General features: G+C 46.9%; 1 protein-coding gene across 1 annotated transcript in view; it reads right to left on the reverse strand.

Moving 5' to 3' along the window:
• The window catches only part of GREB1 (growth regulating estrogen receptor binding 1), a 656933-nt gene that overhangs the window by 267443 nt on the left and 363410 nt on the right, over nt 1-26080 (reverse strand). The window contains exon 12 of the mRNA XM_078647791.1: nt 16821-16949. Within this exon, the coding sequence (XP_078503917.1) occupies nt 16821-16949 (129 nt within the window). The remainder of the gene's footprint in view (nt 1-16820; nt 16950-26080) is intronic.

Raw genomic sequence — 26080 nt, forward strand, 5'->3', positions numbered from 1 at the left:
GGCAGAATTGTATTGTCTGTGCGATCCATCGCGCTATGGTGTTTTTAGTAACTGGTTTGCCCATGTAACTGTTAGCGAAGGACACGAAGAACTGTTTAGTCTTCCTGTGTTCCTTCGTTCTTTCAATGTAGTGCATCACAGCCCTTCTTGCGTCTAGGGTGTGGAGCGACCTCTCAGCGCTTGTAGTGGGGTTTTGGAAGAAGCTAGGGATCTGAATACTCTGATTCATGTGGAACCTTGACACCACCTTTGGCATGAAGTGTGGGTCAGTTCTCATCACGACCCTGTCACTGTGTATCTGGATGTAGGGTTCCTGCAGTGTGAGTGCCTGTAGTTCGCTCACCCTTCGTAGTGAGGTGATTGCCACCAGGAAGGCCGTCTTCATTGTCAACATTTGCAGTGATGCTTTGTGGATGGGTTCGAAAGGTGCTTTCAGGAGCTCCGTCAGTACCACATTTAGGTTCCATGCCGGTGGCGGCATTCTCTTTGGCGGCGCTATTCTTTTAGCCCCTTCCAGGAATCTTTTCACGACTTGAGATGTGAAGAAGCTTCTCCCTGTTTCTCCTCTTGTGTATGCCACAATCGCTGCTAGGTGCACTCTCAGTGAGGATGAGCTTAGCTTTGCCTTAATTAGGTGTGTGAGGTACCTTAGCACCGTGGACTCCTTGGTCAGTCTCCTTTGGAGCTGTTTCTTGCAACACCATTGAGTGAATCTTTTCCATTTTTCCCCATAGCACTTGCGTGTGCTCGGCCTTCTTGCCTCTCGCAGCACCCGCAGGGTGCTCTCTGGTAGTTTTAGGTGTGCAAATTCTAAGTCCTCAGGAGCCAGGCTGAGAGGTTGAGGCTCTCTGGCTCTGGGTGTAGAATTCCTCCGTTTTTCATGGAGAGTAGGTCTCTTCTTTTTGAGAACTTGTGGGGGGGCCCCTGCGCCATCTCCATTATCTGAGAATACCACGTCTGTCTGGCCCATTGTGGTGCCACAAGGATGAGCGTCATGTTGCTCTTCATGCATTTGTTGAGAACCCTGGGGATCAGTGGTATCGGGGGAAAAGCGTAGGCAAATGTTTTTGACCAGCTTATCCATAGGGCATTCCCCTGGGACCGTGCCTCTGGTTGCCTGGATGCAAAGTATTGGCATTTTGCATTCCGGTGTGTTGCAAATAGGTCTATTGTTGGGGTGCCCCACTTCCTGAATAGACTCTCTGTTTCCTGACTGTTGAGTTCCCACTCGTGGGATGCTGAAGTCTGCCTGCTGAGCCAATCCGCTTCTACATTGTCCTTCCCTGGCAGGTGTATGGCTAGCAGGTCTATTTTTAGTGGTATGGCCCATTTCCAGATCTCCTGTGCCAAGTTTGACAGCGGGAACGATTGAGTTCCCCCCTGTTTGTTTATGTAAAACATCGTTGTGGTGTTGTCTGTTTGTATTAGCACCTTTTGGTTGTGTAGGTGTTTCTGAAAGGCCTTGAGGGCTAGCAACACAGTTTTCAGTTCCAGGTAGTTGATGTGCCTGACTGCATCTGTAGGGCTCCACAGACCCCTCACTCTGAGCCTGTTCATGTGTGCGCCCCACCCCTTCTGGGATGCGTCTGTGGTGATGGTCACTGTTGGGTCCGGTGGTGTTAGAGGTTTCCCTTCTGTTATTCTCTCCTTGGTCCACCACCTTATCTCTTCCTGCACCCTGTGCGTTACAACCACTAGATCCTCCCAACTTCCTGTGGCTTGTGACCATTGTTGTTGCAGCCACTCTTGGAGTGGTCTCATTTGTAGGCATACATTGGGGACCAGGTGAATGCATGATGCCATCATCCCCAAGATCTTGCTCACAGTCCTCACTGTCAGAGATCGCCCCTTCTGGTAGTGACGTTTCTCCCTCAGTAGGCTGAGCGTTCTCTTTTCGCTCGGTAAGACTCTGCATTGTATGGTGTCGATCTGGGCTCCCAGGAAGATCTTCACTTGCTCTGGTTCCATCGAGCTTTTGCCCCAGTGTATGGAGAAACCCAGGTTTGCTAGCGTTCTTGTCACCTGTTCTGCATGCTCTTTGCATGTTCTGTAGCAGTTTGCCTTCACCAGCCAGTCGTCGAGGTAGGGGTACACGTGTATCCCCTTTCTCCTTAGGTGTGCGGCCACTGCCGCGAGGGATTTGGTGAACACCCTTGGTGCGGACTTTAGGCCGAAAGCTAGGGTCGTGAATTGGTAGTGATCCTTGTTTACAGTGAACCTTAGCATGTGCTTGTGCTGCCTGTTCATGGGGATGTGCAGGTATGCATCCTTGAGGTCTATGGTGGACAAGAAGTCCCCTGCTTTTATCTGAGGAATGACCTCTTGTAGGGACGTCATTTTGAATTTGGGGGTTTTGACGTATTTGTTTAGGAATCGTAGGTCCAGGATGGGTCTTAGGCTTTCGTCCACCTTTGGCACTAGGAAGTAGTTTGAGTACACTCCCATGTTCCGTTCTTTGAAGGGGACCCTTTCTATGGCCGCTTTGAGGAGGAGTTCTTGGGCTTCCTCTTGCAGCAGTTGCAGCTCTATTCCTGAGTGCTGTCTTTTCTTTGGTTTTCTGTTTAGTGGCCTTTTTTCCAACTCTATGCAGTACCCGAACTGCATAATATTGAGTATCCACTTGTCTGTTGTTATTTTTCTCCACTCTTGGAGAAAAAATCTCAATCTTCCTCCTACTGGCGTTGCATGTTCCTTTGTGTCTTGTCCGTGTAGCCCTCTCCTCTTTGTTTTTCCGTGCTCCTCCCCCGGAGGGTGTGGGTGGTGGAGCACCTTCTCTCGTGTGAAGTCACTTAGAGGGGGGCTGTTTACCGCCTCTCCTTCTCTGGCCCCATCCATTTCCTCTCAACCGAAAGGACTGGCCTCTGCCTTGGTAGTTCCAGTTTTGCCTCTGCTGGCCCTGGTGGCCTTGGCTGTCACTCTGTTGCCCCTGGTGGAAACTCTGGTGAGAATCTCCTCGCTGGCTTCCACCTCTGCCGTTCGGCCTTCGTGAAGGAGTGCCCCTTCTCATCCCTCTGAACTGCAGGGCTCTCATGGACCTTGCCGTCTCGTTGTCCTTCTTCAGTTGGGTGAGCTTATCATCAACTGGGGCTCCGAACAATGTTACACCGCTGAAGGGTGTGTTCAGGATGTTGTTCTGGATCTCAGCCTTGAATCCTGAGATCCTGAGCCATGCTTGCCTTCTTTCTGTGATGCCTATAGCCATCAGTCTGCTGGATGTTTCTGCCCCATCCAAGGCTGTCTTCAGGCATGAGTTGGCGATGCTCCTCCCTTCCTCCACCAGGTGTGCTGCTCTCTCACGGTATTGTTCCGGGAGGTGCTTGAGCAACTGTCCCATCTCATCCCAGTGCTGGTATTGGTGCCTATTCAGGAGGGCGTTGGAATTCGCCATTCGCCAGTGCGTTGCAGCGTTCCTCTCAATCTTCCTGCCAGTTAGATCCATCCTCCTGCTTTCTTTGTCAGGTGGTGGTCCGGACATTGTTGGGACGTTTGCCCTTTTTCTGGCCGTTGCAGCGATGATAGAATCTGCTGTGACGGATCACTTGATGTAAGCTGGGTCTTCGGAGGAGAATTTGTATTTCTTCTCGGTCCTCGGCGTTACAGATCTGCATGTAGCCGGGTCCTTGAAGGCCTCCTTTCCCTGGTCTGTGATACTCTTGAGCATGGGCAGGAACTGGCTCCTTGTCTGTATGGGGAGCAATGTCTCGAGCAGGAAGTCTGCTTTTGGCTTCTCCTCTTCCAGCTTAATCCCATAAGCTGTTGCCGCCTTTCTTACCACCTCATTGTATGCCCCAATGTCATCCGGTGGCGAAGGCCTCGAGGGGTATGTTTCCACCGCCTCCTCTGGGTTTTCGGCCTCGATGTCCTGCCATTCCTGGTCTTGGGCCGTCTTGGAACCTGAACCGTAGCTTGACTGCTGTTCCCCGTAATCCCCCTCTGTGTAGTAGAGGTCCTCCTCCTCTTCGTGCTCCGAAGGTTCCGGAGTTTTCGGCGGCTCTTCGACGTCGAACTCCTCGAGCTCCTGTACCTCAGCGACGGTCGGTGCCGGCTTCGGGGGGATCTTGTAACTTTTCATTTTTTCGTCGAAGTCCTTCTTTCTCTGAAGGATGTTCTCCATTTCGGCCTTGAGCCTTCTCTTCTTTCTCTGCATTTCTGCGGCCTGTTCGTCGTCGAGCGTTTCGGCCGCTCTTCTCGGCAGCGGCGTCGACGTCGAAGCTTTCTTCGGCTCTTTTTCTTTCGCCGTCGAAGTCGAAGTCAAAGGCCCTTTTTCGGGGGCTTGCTTCGATGACCTTTGCTTTTCGCTGGTCTTCTGCCTCCGGGAGTCCTTCTCGGAGGATCCGCTGGGCTCTTTTTCGGAGGATGCAGCTTCGGTCGTCGATTTGCTCTGCACCGGTGCTCCTTTCGAGGCTCTGTGCTCTGACTTTCGAGAGTCAGCCTCAGGTCTTCGAGGCCCTGTGGGAGTTTTCGGGGTCGTAGACTCTCCTACCTTATCAGGCGTATTCTTATCGGTCTCAGCGACCGTGAAGTCATCTGGTCCTTCGGCGATGTTGTCCTCATCGTCGGTGGAGAGGCCAAGTTCATAAAGCGTCGGGGCTTGGCCTTTGCCCTTCATCGTGTGGTGAGCCGTCCTCTGTCCTTCTCGAATTCGGAGTGTCTTCGGCTTGAAGACGGAGCAGGCGTTGCAGTCTCTGCTCTCGTGGTCGATTGGCAGGCAGAGGTTGCAGACTGGGTGCTGGTCCTTCTGTGCGAACTTGTGGTGGCAGTTCTTGCAGAATTTAAACGGCGTCTTGTACATCCCTGCGCTCAGGGGGCCCCCTGTGTGCGCATTCCTTCAAGGACGTCGAAGATTTCGAAGTTCTCTCCTTTCTTCGTCGTCTCCTCTCTAAAGGTCCTCTTCTGTCGATGTTCTCAGGTCTTCACCTGTGAATATTTGCTGTATTTTCTTCTTTCCTCCTCCAAAACTTCTGGAGCTTCACGCGACGATCCAGACCCAACGGCGGAAAAAAGAATCTGAAGATGGCGCCCAAGGGTGGTAGCTTCCGCCGGAAGCACGCCGACGTCACCGAAGGTACACCTGGGCTACGACAAAAAAAAATAAAAGAGAGAGAAAAAAGACTACGATTCCGGACCAAACCACCAGATTGCGGAATATGCACAGCATAGTGAATCCAGAAAGAGTCACGCTGCAAAACGTTCCTTTTTGGGGACGAGCTTCGACGACCTTGGCTTTTCGCCGGTCTTCGCCGCCTGGGAGTCCTTTTCGAAGGATCCGCTGGGCTGTTTGTCCTTGGATGCAGCTGCGGCCGTCGAGATTTTCGGCGCCAGTGCTCCCTTCGAGGACTTAAACTCTGTTTTTCGAGAGTCTGACACAGACTTTCGGGGGTCTGTCGGGGGCTTAGGGGTCGTCGACTCTCCTACCTCTTTAGAAGTCTTCTTATCGGTCTCTACGACCGTGTAGTCGTCGTCTTCTCCGGCGACGTTGTCCTCCTCGTCGCTCGAGAGCCCCAGGTCTTGAAGGGACGGTGGTTGTCCCGTGCCTTGCATGTTGTAGTTGGCTCTTCTCTGTCACTCTCTAACCCGGAAAGTCTTTGGTGTGAAGGCGGAGCAGGCGTTGCAGTCCTTGCTCTCGTGGTCGACCGGTAGGCAGAGGTTACAAACCGGGTGCTGGTCCTTCTGCACGTATTTGTGGTGGTAGTTAAGGCAGAATTTAAAAGGTGTCTTGTCCATTTCTTGCGCTCAGGGAGCCCCCTGTGTGCGCATTCTCCGTTGGACGTCAAAGTTCTCCTTCTCCTTCGTCGTCCCGGCTCGATGGTGTTGTTCCTCGTCGTCTTCTCAGTCTTTTCCGTGCAAAATTTGACTTTCCTGCGTCTACTTTCCTCCAAAACTCTGGAGACCCAACGGCGTAAAAAAGAATCTGAAGATGGCGCCCAAAGGTAGGCGCTTCCGCAGGAAGCGTGCCGACGTCACAGGAAGTACACCAAAAGGTGGGACGTCGACGCCCACCTGGGCTACAAAAAAAAAAAAAAAGAAAAGACTACGATTCCGGACCCAACCACTAGACCGCAGAATAATGCACAGCTTAGTGAATCCAGAAAGATTCACGCTGCAAAAATTAAATGATAATCACATGTTTTTTGGTTAAGCACTGGAGCATGGATTGAAACCCAGATCCCTCACTTCCAAAGTCATCAGCTTAGTTACTAGACCACATCTCCACCTTGAATGGAATAGAGAGGGGACATAACAAATGCTTGTATTACCCTCAGAGAAACAAGCTGCTTGTGCATGCCAAATGCATACTGGGAGATTGTGTATGACAAGCATTTGCTAATGGGTTGTTAACGGTTGAATAGTATATGAATTGAGAGCTTTCAGATGCACGTCTTGCACCACCATCAGTGTGATTCCATCTGAAGCCTTGAGAAGATGGGTGCGGATCACATTATACAGGACTGGTTGCCTAAAAAGAAGGAACTTGAAGCATGTGGAAGCTGTGAAGACAAGGAAGTAAGATGAATGGTCACAATCAAGCATGAGGTGAGTAAGGACTTGATTTAGCGTTTCCTCACAAACGAGACGGTTAGCCTGTCCACTTTATTACAAATGCATTATATCCTACTGCACATGTAATAAGGCAGACAGGATATCCGTTTGTGGTGGAGTATCTATCTACAAAACTCTGTATTAGGACCTAGGTTAAGATATCATAAATTACATGGGGTGAAATCAGGAGAAAATCGGGGTGAGCTCAAAATAAAATGTACAGAAAATGCAATAAAAGGAGAGTTGAAATTTGGTCTACCTGAGAGTGTCAAACAGACATCAAAATTAGGCATGCTGGAGCCGGGATAGTGGTTAATGTACCACCTAAGTTGATAGCACTTGAGGTAGTATTATGATTTGACACTTGTGGAATGCAGCAAAGCATATGCAAGTAGTAAGGAAACAGGGTTTTTGCAGGTTCCCGCCACACTTTTTGCCCTCACTTGGACTACTAACTGCTGGTTTTTCAACTGCGAGAGTGCACTGCTAACCAGACCTCAGTGCCAGTGTTCTAACCCTATACAAATGTTATGTGAAATTGGATACACCCAATAGGGAAGTATTGACTTACCTATAAGTCCCTAGTAAATGGTACACAGGGCATGTAAGGTAGAGTGCTAATTCAGGACTGCAAAACACTTTTTGTGCCACCTTGATTGTAACAAGGACAAAATGGATCCCAACCTGCCACTGCAGCCTGAAAGGGCAGTGTTTACACTGCTAGTTTGACTTTGCCATTACAACTAATGGCAAAGTCCCCACTTCCCTTAAGGATATATATAAGTCTCCCCTAAGAAAGGTCTATGGACCCTTTTGGCAGGGATCTATATATTATTAAGTAGGACATACAATTTTCATATGTCTTTACCACAACACTTGCTGTTGTTTTGCTGTGGAAAGGTTAGCCCCATTGGCAAACACAGGGTTACCGGCTGCATCCCAGCCTGACTAATCTCTGAAGGGGACTACCTAACTCGGTCAAGTAAGCTATTAAATTAATCATGGCATGAAATTTGACCTGATGCCCTGGTCGAATTTAAAGTCGCTATTAAAGTAAGCAACTTTTAGAACATTGCCACTCTGCACTCTAACTAGTCCAGTGGCCTCACAAAGGCCCTGGCACAGAGACAGATTTCTGAATACCTTGGGAGACGTGTGAACAACTTCGAGGCCCAGGAACAAAGGCAGCTGCCGCAGACCAAGGTGTTACCTTCTTTCCCAGGATGGCCACTCCATGTGTTAGCCCAAAAGCCGAGTTTCAAAGGGGAAGCTGCCTTTGACGGGACGACTGCAACAACACCCCTGAGCAGGATGCCTTTTGTTCCTGCCGACAATTAGGAGACAGAGCCAAAGAGGGAAATCCTGACTACAAATCGATTTTGCCTAGGGCGTATAGCACTGGAAGCCACACCTCTAGGGTGGGTTACTGTGCTTCAGATGGCCAAGGAAGGGTCTTGCCATTTTGAAAGGGGCAAGAATGGGACACACTGGGATAGTTAGATGCAACACATTTCAAGAAACACATCACTAGGAAGGAGGGGACCCTGTAGCTCATTGGTTAGTAACCGTGTGGTCCTCTCAGGGCTCTTTCCTAGGGTAAATTAGGCACCCTTAGCACCCTGCCTGTCAGATCATGCTGGAACTGAAGAAATGACCAAAGAAGGATTGCCCTGACCCTCTTAACCTGCACAAACACAGGATGTACCGTTGAGAGAACTGCACCTGCAGCACTTTTGGTCTAGTGAATTTGAACTATGCCTGCAGCTCCTGCTCCAGGAAAAGTTGCTTCCCAGCCTTCACCCACAGCAGTGAATCCAGTGATCAGTCGACTTATCCCCTAGAACCACCTCAAGGGATAAAAGAGCTGAAAGAGCCCAAACCAAGTTGGTAGCTACTACATAAATATTGCTGCTACCAGTTGCTGGATGGAGGAAGCTGGCTCTTTATATAGTATACCAAAAAAGAGGTATACTGTGAAAAGAGTCCAGGTATTCCCTTATAAGTGTTCAGGGACTTTCTCTATCAATTCCAAGGTGCTCTTTTAGGGGCACATCCAACTCAATAAGGAGATCCACACCAATTTATAAATGTAACACTTATCTTTATATATATTTAGGCACCAGAATCAATATTATCAGTTGAATAAGTTTCGAGATGGAAATACTTAAAAAATAATTGACAATTTTCATAGGCGCCAATGTTATACTATGGAGGAAAAACAAATACTGCATACAAATTCTTTACAGAGACTTACAAGACCCATCGACAGGACTTACGGTGAGTAGAGGGCAAGGTCGAAGGTCAAAGGTAGCACAAGTAGGTCACCTCCAGGAGCACTAGGACGGCTGGGTGCCGTGGTGCAATACAGCGTCGGGTGCCCAATGTCAGTCAATGGCGATCGGTTCGCTCCAAAAGAGGCTGCAGGTTTGGACTGGGAGGCAAGTCGGTCTGAACCTACAAGGAGGCTCAGGTCTCACGATGCTCGGAAACCCGCAATTAACATAAATTAAGGGCGACCGGGAGCAGAGGTACTTCGGGGTGTTGGGTTGTCATCACTGAGGCACTCGCGGCTCAGGGAGTCTGCACAAAGAGGCTGCAGGCGGTGTCGAGAAGTCCACAGAGGGCAAATCCAAGGTGGTCTTTATCTCTGGAAGGCCAGGGGACCACTCTGGCACCGTTGGCCCACTTTACCTCGGGCTAGGCAGCTCAGATGTAGTGGTGTTTTCTGGTCTCAGGTTTTGGTGGTCCGGAGTCCTTACAGGTCCCTTGGGATGCATGGAGGATGCAGGGAAGCAGCTCTGCTCATCCATGGGAGTTCCTGAGTATTTGTAGAAGTGCTGGCAGTCCTCTCAGGCTTTTAGAGGTTCAGCAGCTTGCAGGGTGAGTTGACTTTCGTGTAGCTGTCAGGAATAGGCTAACAGGCCATCAGGGTTGGCGCTAAATAAGTTGCTTCTTCCTCAGTTGTTGCTTTTCGTGGCTCTTTGATCGGTCGTTCTTTTTTAGGGTCGAAAGGATCTGATTTCCTGGTGCCAGGGGATCCCCTAAATAATAAGGGCTTCATTTATGAAAAGTGATGCATTGCTGCATGAAAACAACGATGTGTCACTTTTCATTGCGCCCTCCTTGCGACACTAATGATGCATCATATTTACAGTATGACGCATCATATCGCAAGGAGTTACAGATACGTCAGTATTTCTGACGCATCTGTAGGTGCAAAAATTACGCATTGCTGGATGTGTCACAAAAGTGACGCAACTCTAGCAATGGGCCATTACACATAGGCAAGTCCCTTGTGAAATGTGCCTGCGTCAGTCTTAAGCCTGCCATGAGGCAAGCGTAAGATATTGACGCATATGCGTCCTAGAAGTGGCGCAGTAAAATCTTATACATTTCACTGAGTCACTTCTATGACCCTTACTTGTGTCAGAAAGCCCCCCCTGCATACATTATACCTGGCGCAGGTACTATGTGGCGCAGGGGTTTACAAAGTGAAGCATCTACCTAGATGCGTCACTTTGTAAATATGGTGCAAAAAGGCACATTTTTTATGCCACTGGTGCGTCACAAAAAGTGACGCTCCGGCGGCGCAAAAGTGACACAAGGGGTCATAAATAAGCCTCTAAATTTAGAGGTGTTAGGGGAGAGTGGACTAGAAGCCAATGGGCTACCTACCCCTGTGGTCCCTATGTTAACTATAAGAACACTTCCTGTGGGAAGTGGGCATAACCCTGACCCGGAGTTCCTAATTCTGCCATCACAAAAATGGCAGAATCTGATATTTCGTACACACATCAGTAACTAGCCTGAGTGAGAGCACGCCTCTCTGACTACTAATTTTCCCTCTTGTCTAAGTGCCAAATGGGCCCTGGACATGGGGGGTTGGCATCCTCTCCTGTGAGGGAAGCCGATTCGCATGCCAAAGGTCGATGGGCTCTTTGAAGCTCCCTGATTTGGAATGTTAATTTCCAGGTCATCATGTGGGAGGAGTGTAAACACAAAGTCCCTCACCCAAGGGGGTCGGAAACTCGTCTGTGGTGGCAGGCTGCCTAAACCAGTCCGTCAGCACACTAGTAGTTGGTAGGTTTTCAGGGCGCAATTCCAAGGTGCCCTCTGTGTGCATGTATTAATGAATCCAACACTGACATCAGTGTCGGTTTATCTATGAGATGTTTGATACCAAACATCCTTGGCTTCAGTGATACCATTATGTAGCTGTGGAACTCGTTTTTGACCAGTACCCAGCACATGGACTTAAACGGCTTCCCTGATCAGAAGAGGGGCATATCTGCTCATTCAGATTATGTCCTCAGATGTAATATAATGCCCCTGCCTTAGGGCTGTAAGGCTGCTGTAGGGGTGACTTACAAATATTACATGCAGTGTTAGGGGACGTCTCATGTGTCAGGTCGTGTTTTCAGAGCACATGGTCACACAGCCTGCAGTGGCAATCTGAGTTTGGTGCTTGGGCCCTTAGAGTGGCACAAGTTATGCTGCAGCTCTTAGGGGGCCTCTTCAGTACCTATGCCCTATGTACCAGGGGTACCACTTACTAAGGACTTACAGAGGAGATAAAGGCCTGACCAGTTGTCTTGTTTTTGGGGAAGGAACACTGGCCTAGACTAGACTAGACTAGATGGGACCTGGTTAGCAGGAACCCAGTGAACTTCAGTCTAAGTTGACTCAAATATGATGCAAAAAGTAGGGGGACTACTGCAACATAAAAAAAAAGTTTCCTACACCGGGAACACAAAAGGACAAATCCGAGATAGCCAACAGCTGCACCCCTGTCAGCCAGACTCTGGAGTGCTATCAAAGACCCGATTTGTTGTACTTAAGGGACACTCGCCCCTACTTAAGGATTTTGCCCCAACCAGGGTGCAAGCAAACCAGAAGCATAGCCATCGGCTAGCCTCCTACTGCAATATAGAGCACTTCGGGGGACCCTGATCTCCATGGCCAAAGTTGCCCCTTATCATCTGTGGACTGAGTGACCACCACAGAGACACCCCGTCGACTGCCCCACAACAAGGGCATACTTTGACCATCTTTTGTCCGTATCCTCAGGATTAGGACCACTCCATTGATGTCTATGGCAGTCGTCCTGTAAAGTTTGGCACTTGCCCTAAAAATGCTCTGGTGGCCAGGTAACTGTCCAAAATATTCTCTCTAACTGTCCAAAATATCCTCTCTGGCCCCCTAGACCTTTTCCCTGCTGGATTTGGTCGCCCAACCTGGGCCAGAGTATACGCACTAACTCTTTCAAACTTTTGAAAAGTTGACAAACATTTTGCTGACAAATGTGTGTTTGTGGTTGCATTCAAAAGTGATAAAAGCTTCTAAAATGTGTATCTCTGGAACTCTCTGGTGGAGTTTTATAATCAAGGTCTCTAAAAAAATAATAATAATTTTTATAAATTGTTGTTGTGTCACTTTCTAGTGTGACTTTCTTATTTTGTTGTTTAGTGCTGTTAAATGCTTTACATTAAGTTCCTTGACCAAGCTTTACTGCTCGCAGCCACAGCTATAAAGGATTAAGCTAAGGGTAAGTAAATGAGACTGATTGGACTCAAGATAGTATTTGCGAGTGTACTCCACTTTAAGGCCATATCATATAGTACACGCGAATCCTGTGTGGAAGAAGGGATTTGTATAGTTTTTTCTTCTAGTTTTCATTTAACAATATTTTGTGCAGCTCTCTGTACGTTGCTCTCATTTTCTCTTTTTTTGTGGCTCATTCTTTTGTCCTTTAATGTTAAATGTGTGTATGTTTGTCTATCTGCTGTGTTGTTAAAAAGGTAGATGTGTTTTGTTTTGTGTATGTGAGAGCCGGTGATACAAGTTAGAATGCTTTCCTCTGTCATCAACTTGAACTTGTGTTGTCAGGATTGTGGTATTCCAGGGGTAGTAGTAACCAGTACCTGTCCAGTCTTTTTGAGGAAGATTACATGCTGCACTCGGATCACATTAAAGGATATTTCTTACCTTCATTTTCATTCAGCTTCTTTTCAAATGGCAATAGGGTTTAATATTAAATAGGATTATAAAGCCTAGCCCAAGGGAGCTATAGAAATGTTGGCGAAAATATAGTTGCACACTAGCACGACACAACACAACACAAAATAAATCGTCTATTTACTCACCACAGCAACAGCCCATAGATGTACTATATTGTGCTAAGTCATGTGAGAGCATACACAACCTTTAGTAAATAAGGCCTACGAGATTGAGATAAATAAGGTGTCATACTGTTTTTGAGTTTCTAAGCCTCTGTTCTTCCTGGTGTAAGCCTGTTACCGCTCTTTTAATGGACCACCTCAATATCTCTTGTACTACTTTGGATAGGACAAAGGATCTCATCCCCTCCTGCTTGTTCAAGTAGAACATGATTGTTGTGTTGTCTGATAGGAACTGTACTGTCCTCCCACTGACATGTATGGGGAAGGCCTTTAAGGCCCCAGACAATATAGTATTTATGGCTTTACTGCACTTACAGTGTCTAAGAATGGACTTAGACATTGTAGGGGTACAGGGCTCATGCACCCGTACCCTCACCAGCGGCATAGTTCACCCAGCTAGAGAGGTGGCTGACCTATGCCTTAGGCAGTGGGTTGTAGGCAAGGCAAACAGGGATGTGTGCCATGTCAACTCTTCACTTTGTTCTGCACTAAAACAAGCAGCCTGCAATGGGAGTCTGTGTGTGTCACGGTACAGGGCCTCTAAGGGTTGGCACAATATGTGCTGCAGCCCTTTGAGGCCTTCCCTTGTCACAGTGACCTTAGCATCCATTGTACCTTTTACAAGGGACCTACATGTGGCCAGAGAGTTGCCAATTTGGGTGTGAAACAGTTCAGATTTAGGGAAAGAACATAGGCCCTGGGTGCCTGATTGGCAGGAACCCAGGGCACACTTAGTCAAAGAGCATCAACATCAGGCAAAAAGTGGGGGGCAGCAATGCAAAAAGCGGCACTTTCCTACACCTTCATCAGGGGTACAAAAGAGAAACCTGTTGACCTAACAAGGACCTCCTCTCTTTAATGTGTATCCTCGCTTAAGAGACTTGTTGCTTCTCGCCAACAAGACAATCTTTCGTCAAGATCTCTCAAGTCAGATAAAACTACTGCTTAATCATCAACAAGCACTCTATGAACCATGCCTTCATCGTCAGAAGGGTAGTCTTAGCTACTGTGTACCACATCATAATTTAGGACTCCTCTAACAGTCCACTGAAAGTGCACTCGTAAACGAGATCCTCAGTGATAAGCTATCCATTAACAAAGCTTTTGAAAGTGACTTCATCCATGTTGCCAACAGAAGAGTACAAGAACTGGCCCTCATAGTGAGTACTTTGATCATCAACGGAAACTGGACACCGATCAGGCCTGTACACCAGCCCTGGAATGACAATTACAAGAGTGGAGCCCCTGCTGGCTGCTATTATGTATCCAGACTCAGCGCACGTAGTGGAAAGACTGTAGAAACACATTTCTGCTGTTCCAATAGAGAGGAGGGAGACCTATTGCAAGAAGAGGTATCTCTCTTTGCATGTGAGGCTATTATTGTCAATTGAAGGGGTTTACGCTCAAACATTTGGTGCTTCTTCCAGTATGTTTCATTGAAGGTGATGAGAGCAGGCCAGTTATGTTTAGGAGGTATGTAAACATTCTCTTTTTGGAGAGGGGAATTGTAACTTGTTTAGTAACTTATTCATTAAGCACAGGATCTTCGGTGTAGCGTTTGCACTTGATGGAATCAGTGGATCTTTTTAAGAATGTGAACACCAAATTTCTTTTTCATTAGGGCAGTTACTGGAGTGATGTGAGGTGGTAGTCAAGGAGTCCAGCATAGAGAGCATTGGAATTGATCAAGGTGTCAACTATAATGCATATGTTTGGGTAGTAGTACTTCTATAAGAGGGTTTCATAGTTGGGAGGTTTACAAAAATGCTCCCTTAGTGAATGAATTTAGCCATTTATTGTTAAGGACATCCCACAGTTCTTTGCAGAGACTGTGAAGTGGATTAATGGATTAAAGATTGGCACTAGAAAAAAACAAATCATGTGGAAGGCTAGATGGAGAAGGTAATTATTATTGCTAAGTGGCAAAAAGATCTACGTCTAACTGGAGATTACTTCTGGTCTGAGAACCACTTGAGTATGAATAAAATAAGTTTCTTTTATAAACGTTGAAATTGTAAGATGTGAACAGCTGACAGACAAACAGCACTGTTAATTTCTTATTGTACAATGCTTAAACGGCCTGGCATATACCTTAAGTTATCAATTGCATTTTCACATTTGTGCTTTATATTCTTGAAAGTCTATCCTTAACAAATGCTTATTGGGAACATCATTTGTAAACTTGGAATACAAATTAGTGGAGATGTTTGAACTATCAAAATGATGATAGTTAATCCTTGATGCCTCATTTTGCCAACATTAATTGGAATCCAGTGTTCTGAAATTACACACTAAAATCCTTCATTAATATAAAACGGGAACATGGAACATGAGCTTAAAGAGAAGAGGTTATGTACAAGTGACCCTGTTTAATCATTAACTTAGGGACAGCAAAGGTGAGGGACTGCCTTATTTTAAGGACTTTGGGCCTGACTTAGAGTTTGATGGATGGGTACTCCATCACATTAGGATACAATGCACTTCTAATTTGGTGGACAGGATATCTGTTACATTTGTAGTGGAAGCATTATACAGATTTGTGGTTCACTCTTGGAGTGTTATTTCTTAGCTTTAAAAAGTGAAAGTGAGAGGTAGAAAGGGATTGCTGAGTGATCAGACCATGTAATCCAGGGGGCATATTTACTAGGATGTTCAACCTAGGATTGCGCCATAATGGTGCACCTACCACAGACAGGCGTAACAGGGAGAACTATCTTTATTTCTTCATGTTACGTCCTCTTTCCATGCTTGATGCATTCTGCATCACACATAGAAAGAGGAAATTGCCTCTTAGGATTGTTTCTGTGCATGATATCTCTTCCGGCACAAAAACAATCCTGCTTGTAACACAGGCACCTTTGCAGCATGGTACAAGGGTGCCTGCGTTGGCACTAGGCAGCACTTAGTGCACCAGCACTTAGTAGCGGAGAGAACAAATAGTTTCTTACCTGTCGGTGTAGTTTTGCAGCTTGAAGATCTTTCTGGATTCACTATGCTGTGCATATTCCGCAATCTGGTGGTTGGGTTCGGAATCGTAGTCTTTCTTCTCTCTTTTTTTTTTGTCGTAGCCTAGGTGGGCGTCGACGTCCCAAAAAAAAAAAGAGAGAAGAAAGACTACGATTCCGGACCCAACCACCAGATTGCGGAATATGCACAGCATAGTGAATCCAGAAAGATTCACGCTGCAAAAGTACACAATATCTTAGTAAATATGGTGCAGTTGCTCTGTCTCTTTCACATAACAAAACTCAGCAAGTTGTTCTGCTAAATTCCTTTGAGTGAAATATTAATAATCTGCACCCAGAACTTTACTTGGAGGTGGTGCTAGGTATCAAAATAGTGTTCTAACGTGAATCCAGAACTCAGACATATGCCACTGGCAACAGCAAGATGCTCTGGGTAAATATTACTGTGCTAACTAATTGTAGAGATTAGCAGAACATAAGCAAGTAGTGGATTTACGGAACTGCAATATGATCAGATTCCCAGACTCTTTGAGGGAGGTGCAGGTATGTGTTTGTTCAGAAGGCTAGGCAGTAGAATAGGCTTTTACAAAAGGGGAGGGGCTTGACCAGGATCCAGTAGGATCATGACTATTGCGTATATGACCTACATTGCCATGCTAATTTGTCTCTTTAAAATAGGGTTCCTTCAGGAGAAATGTGCTGGTGGACAACTGCCACAGATGTCCTTGGGTTTCTAAGCAGAGATTAAAATGTGTAGAATACTTTTACAATTATAGAAAGGCACTAATATGAACCAATAAAATAAGGGGAAAGCTACGAAGATTTAGGAAGCAAAATGTACCAGCCATTTTTTAATACACATATATGTTCTTACACATTTCAAGTACTGAGTACAGCTGGCTGACTTCGATGCAAGCACAAAAAAAAGTAAGACGCTTCTATAATAGACTGTACCAAACATATGCCAATATTATCTGTATTTACTAATGAGTATGTTGAGTACACCACAACATTGTGTCTTAAAATAACAATGCAACATTTTAGGTATATGTCAGAAATGAGTATTTGATAAGTCTAATATCACATAATCTAAACAATTTGACTCACACGTGTCTGATTGTTAGAGGCCCCTCACCTGGGCACAAGGTGCTGAAAAAAGCTCCTAAGCTTTCAACTTTCCCAGACATTAGTTCAAAATTGACTTCTTTCAAGTACTCCGATGGAGTCAACATACTTTCTGCCAGAATTCTTGCTTGGTACTTCCCTAGAAAATTTAAAAAAGAAGAAATGAAACAATGTGTAGCAAGGTTTTACATTTGCATATGAATCTAAAAAAATCATAGGCAGGACACCCCATGACAGCTAAACATCTTTCATTACACCATAAAATGCTGCCTTTACAGGACATATATACAGTGTTTTATTCATTCAATTGTCACCACAATCTGTCAACAATATTTAACAATAATAAAGGACGAACTATCAAACGTTGAGGCTAAAAAGTCTGAATAACATGAAAATGTTAAATGTAAGATATTAAGACAGAATTAACAAAAATATTCCAAAACTGCACTGTCAACAACTTATCTAAATGTAATAAAAATGTGTGCAACTTTATTTCCGTTATGTATTCATATGTAGAACACTGCCCAGCCATTAGTGATTATGCCCAGAACTGACAGAAGCTTTATGAAATAACAAATAAAATGAGGGCTTTGTAAAATTCTAACTAGCACTTGCAGTAGAAGATCTTATTGATAACTTGCTATCTCTGACTGCCCCCTTCTTGTAGTGACACTGTGGAAGCTTCTATCATTTCTTTGCTTTTTTATACTTTTTGTCTAAGAAATGAGACGTCTCCTCTTTATTGGGGTGTTATTGTTCTTCACTCTTAGCGCCCATTTCCATTTTTTTGCATCCTCATTATCTGTCGATCGCACTTCCTGTGTGTCTTTTGTTGATCATTTTGTTTTCCTATGGTTTGTCATGTTATTGCTTCTCATTCCTCTATTTTTTCTTGCGAGTCCTTTTTTACTTTTGCCATGTTCGGTTTCTTGACACAGATGGAAAAGTTACTTATCTTTGGTAAAGATATTTCTGGAGGATATATCACCTCTCTGCAGATGCATCATTTTATAAATATCACTTCAGATGCCAAACTAGACAGGAAACTTTTCCCCTGCAATATCTCTTCAGGGCCGTCAGGTGGAGCCATGCGACTTCAGCTGTGACTCCGCCCACTGAATGTGATAACTTCAGAAGTATATTGGGGCCAAACAGCAAGCTGGTGTCAAGTACGTTCTATTGCTTCATCAAGGCATGCAGAGGATCCTGGAGAACATCAGCAACAGCAATAATAACAGTACATAGCATGTTTGCATACCTTGTGATTTTACTATGGATGGCATGTACTCATAGGGGAGGAGAGAGGGATTTGAAGAATCTGCAGGAAGGTTAAGTTTAACCGAGAAATAACATTATCAAAGTAAAGGAACTTTTCTTCTGATGGATACATCAACCTACAGATTCCTCATCCTATATAGCAATATCTCCCTGCGAGCTGGAAACGAGAAGTGCAGAATAACCAAAGAAGACATACAACACAGCCCTGGTATTACCCATCACTGAATGCTTAGTTTGAGAAGCAGTAGTGTTTAGCAAAGTATACAAGGGTGACCATGTGCGTGTCTGGCAGATGTGAGGCAAAGGAACATCTCTGAAAAGGTACAAATGTCCTCACACGAGGATCCTCTAGAATATGGTAAAGCTGACAAAGAGCATATCATTATCTCTGCCCTGTCAAGCGTAGCTGGATCAGGAGGAGGGAAGAAAGATGGAGGAGCCATAAAAAATCCGATACGGCCTTCAATAACAAGTATGACTCTGAAGTTCTTTGATCCACGAGGCTGAATTTATTTCAGCCAACAGTACTGTCTTCAGAAAGAAAAATCAAACCGGACTTTTGTGCACAGCTCAATTAGGGATGTCCTTAAAAACGTTCACACAAGATAACACGCATTTGCAATGCAATAGGTCTTGCCTTCACAAGAGTTAGAGCTATTGGCATTGTCAATGACACTGCCTTTTATTTATGTGTTGATTTTAAAACAGAAAAATAAAAGGCATTGTCAATTACAATGCCAATAGCTTAAACTCCCGCAAATGCGAGACCTATTGCATTTCAAATGCGTACAGCGCCTGTTCTATATAATCTTTTTTAAAGTGTTAGGAGAGAGTGTGTCCGAAGATATTTGAGAAAATAGTGCTCGGAGGCTGTGATTAAAGCCTACCGAGTAACAGCACACATAGCAGGGGGTGTAGCCATGGGCTGTTACAAAATGAGACAAGGCGGTACTAAGAAGGGACTACTAAGCCTTTTGACCAATGAACAATAACAGTTTAGCCACTTAATTTGGATTCTGCGTCTGTTCTGCCTCCTATGATGTGACATCAGGTATAGTATAGTTTCTTACCTGTCGGTGTAGTTTTGCAGCTTGACGAGTTTCTGGATTCACTAATCTGTGCATTATTCCACCATCTAGTGGTTGGGCCTGGAATTGTAGTCTTTTTTTTTTTCGTGGCCACGTGGCGTCGACATACCACCATTTGGTGTCCTTCGTGACGTTGACACGCTTCTTCGGAAGCTCCCACCTGTGGTCGCCATCTTCGGATTCTTTTTTCTTTTCTTGTGTTACTTTTGTTTTTCCTTTTATCTTTTAAAGTCTTTCTCCAGTTTTAATGCCTTTCCTCCGGTCTTATCTTTCTGGCGGAGAAGGGTGGGTTCGTTAGTGAATCCAGAAAGTCTTCAAGCTGCAAAACTACATTGACAGGTAAGAAACTATACGTTTTGCAGCGTGAATCTTTCTGGATTCACTATTATGTGCATAGACTTTGTAGCGGTTTGTCCTTATTGTGGTGGCTGGGTGGAAGACGAGCTCTGGTTACTGAATATGTGTTGTAAGACCTTCTGTCCTACTTGCGCTTCCTTGTTCATTTGGATATCTACACAGCAGTGCTTAGTGAACGTGTACACTGAAGACCATGTTGAAGCTTGGCAAATGTCTTGAATTGATGTGTTAGCCCATGATGCACTGGGCCAGGGACAGACTAATTTGCATATAGCCAGGTTCTGAGCTGGGATGGGGCAGTGAGCTAAATAACGGTGATGGATCAAGCCCTGATCTTTGGACTGGGTAAGAGTGGTCTGCTTAATTCAGACACTCTGTTCATCACCACCCCCTTTTCTGAATCATTTTGTCCACCATAAGCGTGGAAGGGTATACTCAGACATGAGTCCCTTGCTCACTGCTCCATCAGGATTCCAGCAAGCCGGGCCGACGACGCCTGGAATGGCAGAAACCGGTCCCCGGAAGCTTGTCTCCTTTCTGGTGAAGAATTGGCTTGGTAGTTTGGTCTGCCCTGTTCCCATGATGCACTGGGCCAGGGACAGACTAACTTGCATATAGCCAGGTTCTGAGCTGGGATGGGGCAGTGAGCTAAATAACGGTGATGGATCAAGCCCTGATCTTTGGACTGGGTAAGAGTGGTCTGCTTAATTCAGACACTCTGTTCATCACCACCCCCTTTTCTGAATCATTTTGTCCACCATAAGCGTGGAAGGGTATACTCAGACATGAGTCCCTTGCTCACTGCTCCATCAGGATTCAAGCAAGCCGGGCCGACGACGCCTGGAATGGCAGAAACCGGTCCCCGGAAGCTTGTCTCCTTTCTGGTGAAGAATTGGCTTGGTAGTTTGGTCTGCCCTGTTCCCATGATGCACTGGGCCAGGGACAGACTAATTTGCATATAGCCAGGTTCTGAGCTGGGATGGGGCAGTGAGCTAAATAACGGTGATGGATCAAGCCCTGATCTTTGGACTGGGTAAGAGTGGTCTGCTTAATTCAGACACTCTGTTCATCACCACCCCCTTTTCTGAATCATTTTGTCCACCATAAGCGTGGAAGGGTATACTCAGACATGAGTCCCTTGCTCACTGCTCCATCAGGATTCCAGCAAGCCGGGCCGACGACGCCTGGAATGGCAGAAACCGGTCCCCGGAAGCTTGTCTCCTTTCTGGTGAAGAATTGGCTTGGTAGTTTGGTCTGCCCTGTTCCCATGATGCACTGGGCCAGGGACAGACTAACTTGCATATAGCCAGGTTCTGAGCTGGGATGGGGCAGTGAGCTAAATAACGGTGATGGATCAAGCCCTGATCTTTGGACTGGGTAAGAGTGGTCTGCTTAATTCAGACACTCTGTTCATCACCACCCCCTTTTCTGAATCATTTTGTCCACCATAAGCGTGGAAGGGTATACTCAGACATGAGTCCCTTGCTCACTGCTCCATCAGGATTCAAGCAAGCCGGGCCGACGACGCCTGGAATGGCAGAAACCGGTCCCCGGAAGCTTGTCTCCTTTCTGGTGAAGAATTGGCTTGGTAGTTTGGTCTGCCCTGTTCCCATGATGCACTGGGCCAGGGACAGACTAATTTGCATATAGCCAGGGTCTGAGCTGGGATGGGGCAGTGAGCTAAATAACGGTGATGGATCAAGCCCTGATCTTTGGACTGGGTAAGAGTGGTCTGCTTAATTCAGACACTCTGTTCATCACCACCCCCTTTTCTGAATCATTTTGTCCACCATAAGCGTGGAAGGGTATACTCAGACATGAGTCCCTTGCTCACTGCTCCATCAGGATTCAAGCAAGCCGGGCCGACGACGCCTGGAATGGCAGAAACCGGTCCCCGGAAGCTTGTCTCCTTTCTGGTGAAGAATTGGCTTGGTAGTTTGGTCTGCCCTGTTCCCATGATGCACTGGGCCAGGGACAGACTAACTTGCATATAGCCAGGTTCTGAGCTGGGATGGGGCAGTGAGCTAAATAACGGTGATGGATCAAGCCCTGATCTTTGGACTGGGTAAGAGTGGTCTGCTTAATTCAGACACTCTGTTCATCACCACCCCCTTTTCTGAATCATTTTGTCCACCATAAGCGTGGAAGGGTATACTCAGACATGAGTCCCTTGCTCACTGCTCCATCAGGATTCAAGCAAGCCGGGCCGACGACGCCTGGAATGGCAGAAACCGGTCCCCGGAAGCTTGTCTCCTTTCTGGTGAAGAATTGGCTTGGTAGTGTGGTCTGCCCTGTTCCCATGATGCACTGGGCCAGGGACAGACTAATTTGCATATAGCCAGGTTCTGAGCTGGGATGGGGCAGTGAGCTAAATAACGGTGATGGATCAAGCCCTGATCTTTGGACTGGGTAAGAGTGGTCTGCTTAATTCAGACACTCTGTTCATCACCACCCCCTTTTCTGAATCATTTTGTCCACCATAAGCGTGGAAGGGTATACTCAGACATGAGTCCCTTGCTCACTGCTCCATCAGGATTCAAGCAAGCCGGGCCGACGACGCCTGGAATGTCAGAAACCGGTCCCCGGAAGCTTGTCTCCTTTCTGGTGAAGAATTGGCTTGGTAGTTTGGTCTGCCCTGTTCCCATGATGCACTGGGCCAGGGACAGACTAATTTGCATATAGCCAGGTTCTGAGCTGGGATGGGGCAGTGAGCTAAATAACGGTGATGGATCAAGCCCTGATCTTTGGACTGGGTAAGAGTGGTCTGCTTAATTCAGACACTCTGTTTATCACCACCCCCTTTTCTGAAGCATTTACTATGTGGCGCATCGTGGAGCAAGGATAAACAGATGCGTGACGCATCTCCTGTCGGAAGGGTGGCGCATTGCTGGAGTCGTGTCGCAAGCGCGATGCAACTCCAGCAATACTCGTGGCCTGCCCATACATAACGTGGTGCGTCATGTCTTACGCCTGCTCCAAGCAGGCGCAAGGTTTTGACGCAGCGGCTTCGAAAAAGTCACTGAGTGGAATCTTGTAGATTTCACTCAGGCACTTTACCGAGGCTTTACTGCGCCAGAATGCCTCCCCCTGTGCCGGAACGCTCACATGAAACCTGACGCAGGTTTCATGTGGCGCAGGGCTTTACAACGTGACGCATCTCCCTAGATGCGTCACATTGTAAATAGGGCACAACGTGGCGCATGGCTTACGCCGTCGCTGCGTCACAGAAGTGACGCAACGGCGGCACAAAAGTGGGGCAAAGGGCTCATAAATCTGCACCACAGCTTTTAATTGTAGATGGTTGATGTTCTTGACCGCATCCTGCTGTGACCATAACCCCGTCACCTTGAGTTTGTTCATGTGCGCGCCTCACCCCAGCTGGGAGGCGTCTGTTGTGATGGTCACTGTTGGAGTTTGTTGTGCGAATGGTTTTCCCTGTGATATGTTTCCCTTGTTCCACCATGCTATTTCCTGATGCACTGCGTGTTTGACAACCACTAGATCTTCCCAACTCCCTGTTGCCTGTGGCCATTGCTGCTGTATCCATTCCTGGAATGGTCTCATGTAGAGTCGAATATTTAGGACCAGGTGTACGCATGACGCCATCATTCCTATTAGTTTGCTCACCGTCCTCACTGTCAGAACTAGACCCTTGTGGTACAGACGTGTTTCCTTCAGTATTGCCACGGTTCTCTTTCTGCTGGGGAACACCTTGCCTTATATGGTGTTGATCTCTAACCCTAAGAATATCTTCACCTGTTCCGGCTCTATTGACGACTTTCCCCAATGGACTGAAAAACCCAGTTTGATTAGTGTTTGTATCACCTGCTGGATGTGATGTTTGCACCGGCTGTAGGAGCTTGCTTTTACAAGCCAGTCGTCGAGGTAGGGATATACGTGTATTCCATGCCTCCTTAGGTGCGCTGCTGCTGCTGCTAGGCATTTTGAGAAACACCCTGGGGGCTGATTTGAGCACGAATGCGAGCGTAGTGAACTGGTAGTGAGTTTTGCTGATCACAAATCTTAGTAGGCATTTGTGTCCTTTGTTGATGGGATGAGTAAGTACACGTCCTTTAAGTCTATAGTTGCCATGTAATCCCCTCCGTGTACCAGGGGTATTACTTCTTGCAGAGATGTAATTTTGAATCTTTGTGTCCTTATGAACTTGTTTACGAATCTTAGGTCCAGAATAGGCCTTAGCGTTTCATCACGTAGTTGGAATAAACCCCCTTGTTTCTTTCCTTGCACGGTACTATCTCTATTGCCTCCTTGTTGGGCTTTCCCTGTGCCTCTAGTAGCAAGAGTGAAAGTTTGTTTGCAGAGTGCGCCTTGTTGTTTGGCTTGTTGTTTGGAGGTTGTTTTAGTAGTTCTATACAGTAGCCGATGTTTAGCATCCATTTGTCCGTTGTGACCTTCTTCCATTCTTAGATGAAGTTCCTTATTCTGCCTCCTACTGTTGTTATATGTTCGGGGAACTGTTTGTTTTGAGAAATCTGTTCTTGGACTTTCCTTCTCTTTGGAGGCCCCCCTAGAGGTGTTATGATTATTATTATTATGCGTTCTTATATAGCGCTCGATTACCCGTAGGCATCTCGGCGCTTGTCTTGGGAACCCGTCCTGGCTTTTTCCCTGTGAGATACCGGTACTAGTCATCCCCAAGGTGGAAGCCAGGCATCCCGCCGCGGGGGGGGGGCCGTAGTGGAGATTAAGCAGACTGATGCCCAGAGCTGCAGAGTGTGAACCCGTGATTCGAGTAGGCACCGAAACGAGAATTATCGAGTCCGTGGATATTTGGGCTCAAGACCCTGCCGCGTCGGGAATTGAACCCTGGTCCCGGGTCTGACCTCTGCTTCAGGGTCTACCTCCTCTAACCAGTGAGCCACACTTCTCCACTGGTTATCTGGGTGGGCGTTTGCCTTTTGGCGAAGTCACTTGGAGGTAGGTTGCTGCCCTCTTCTCCGTACTTATCCTCGTCCGTTTGAGCGACCCCGAAAGGACTGGCCTCGTGGCTGGTACTGCCAGTTCTGCTGCTGTCCCTGCTGCTGCTGGCCCTGGCCATTCCCCTGATAACCTTGTTGGACTGTTTGGTGCAAGTTACTTGGTTGGTTGCCTCCACTACCATTTGGCCTTCTTGAGAGCGTCCCCCTTCTCATCCCTCTGAACTACAGTGCTCCCATCGACCTTGCAGTTTCATTGTCCTTCTTGAGTTGAGTTAACTTTTTGTCAACTGGTGTCCCAAAAAGTTGTTCTCTGTTTAAGGGCGTGTTCAGGATGTTGTTCTCTACCTCTAAGCCATGCGTGCTTCTCTCTGTCACCCCAATCATCATCTGCCTGCTGGACGTCTCCGCTGCGTCCAAGGCCGACTTTAAACATGTGTTCGCCATGTTTGTCCCTTCGTCTACCAGGTGGGTCGCCCTTTGCTGGTACTGATCCGGTAGGTGCTTCAGGAGTTGCCTTACTTCCTCCCAGTGCTGGTATGCATGTCTGTTGATTAGGGCGTTGGAGTGGGCGATGCACCGTTGAATTGCTGCACTCCGCTCTACTTTCCTCCCCGTGAGGTTCATTCTCCTACTCTCCTAGGCAGGAGGTGGTCCTGCATTTGTGGGCATATTGTCCCTTTTCCTAGCCGTTGCAATTTTTATTGAGTCAGCTGGCACTGATCTCTGATTGTAGGCAGGTTCCTTTGAGGAGTGCTTGTACTTCTTCTCTGCTCTTGGGGTCACTGATTTACATACAGCTGGCACCCTGAAAGCCTCTCTGCCCTGGTCCAGCACACTAGGCAGCAAGGGCAGGAATTGGCTCCTTGTTTGTGTAAGTAAGAGAGTCTCGAGGAGAAAACAAGCCTTGGGCTTCTTCTCCTCCAATTTTACTCTATATGTTTGTGCAGCATTCTTAACCACCATATTATAGATCCCTTTATCATCTGGTGGTGAAGGCCTCGAAGGGTATCTGTCTACTCCTACTTCCGGTATTTCGGCGTCGAGGTCATGCCACTCTTGCGCCTCCGAGGATGTCGAGTCCTGGTAGGTTAGCTGTTCCTCCTCTTCCTCCTGTTCTTCGACTGGTTCAGGCGTTTTCGGTGCTTCACGGTCTTCGAAGTCCCTTTCGACCTCGGCCGAGGGCTTCGGCGGAATGGTGTACTGACTCATCTTGTCATCGAAGTTCTTCTTCCACTGCAGGATGCTCGCCATTTCGGCCTCAAGCCTCCGCTTCTTCCTCTCCATCTCGGAAGCCTGTTCAGCGGCGAAAGTTTGAGCGCTTCACTTCGATGTCGTCGACGCGGACGCCGTCATCAAAGTAGTTGTTGACCCTTCTTTTCTCTGCGTCGAGGAGTCCTTTTCGGAGGGCTTCCTTTAGCGACCTTGATTTTTCATGGGTCTTCCCCGTCTGGGAGTCCTTTTCGAAGGATCCGCTGGGCTGTTTGTCAATGGGTGCTGTTGCTTTCGTCGAATGCTTCGACTGCAATTATCCCTTTCGAGGACTTTGTCTCACTCTTTCCGGTGTCGGTCGAGTGTCTGGGGGCCATCGACTGTCTCACCTCCTTCAA

The sequence above is a fragment of the Lissotriton helveticus genome, chromosome 6 (assembly GCF_964261635.1).
Source record: "Lissotriton helveticus chromosome 6, aLisHel1.1, whole genome shotgun sequence".
Lineage (NCBI taxonomy): Eukaryota > Metazoa > Chordata > Amphibia > Caudata > Salamandridae > Lissotriton > Lissotriton helveticus.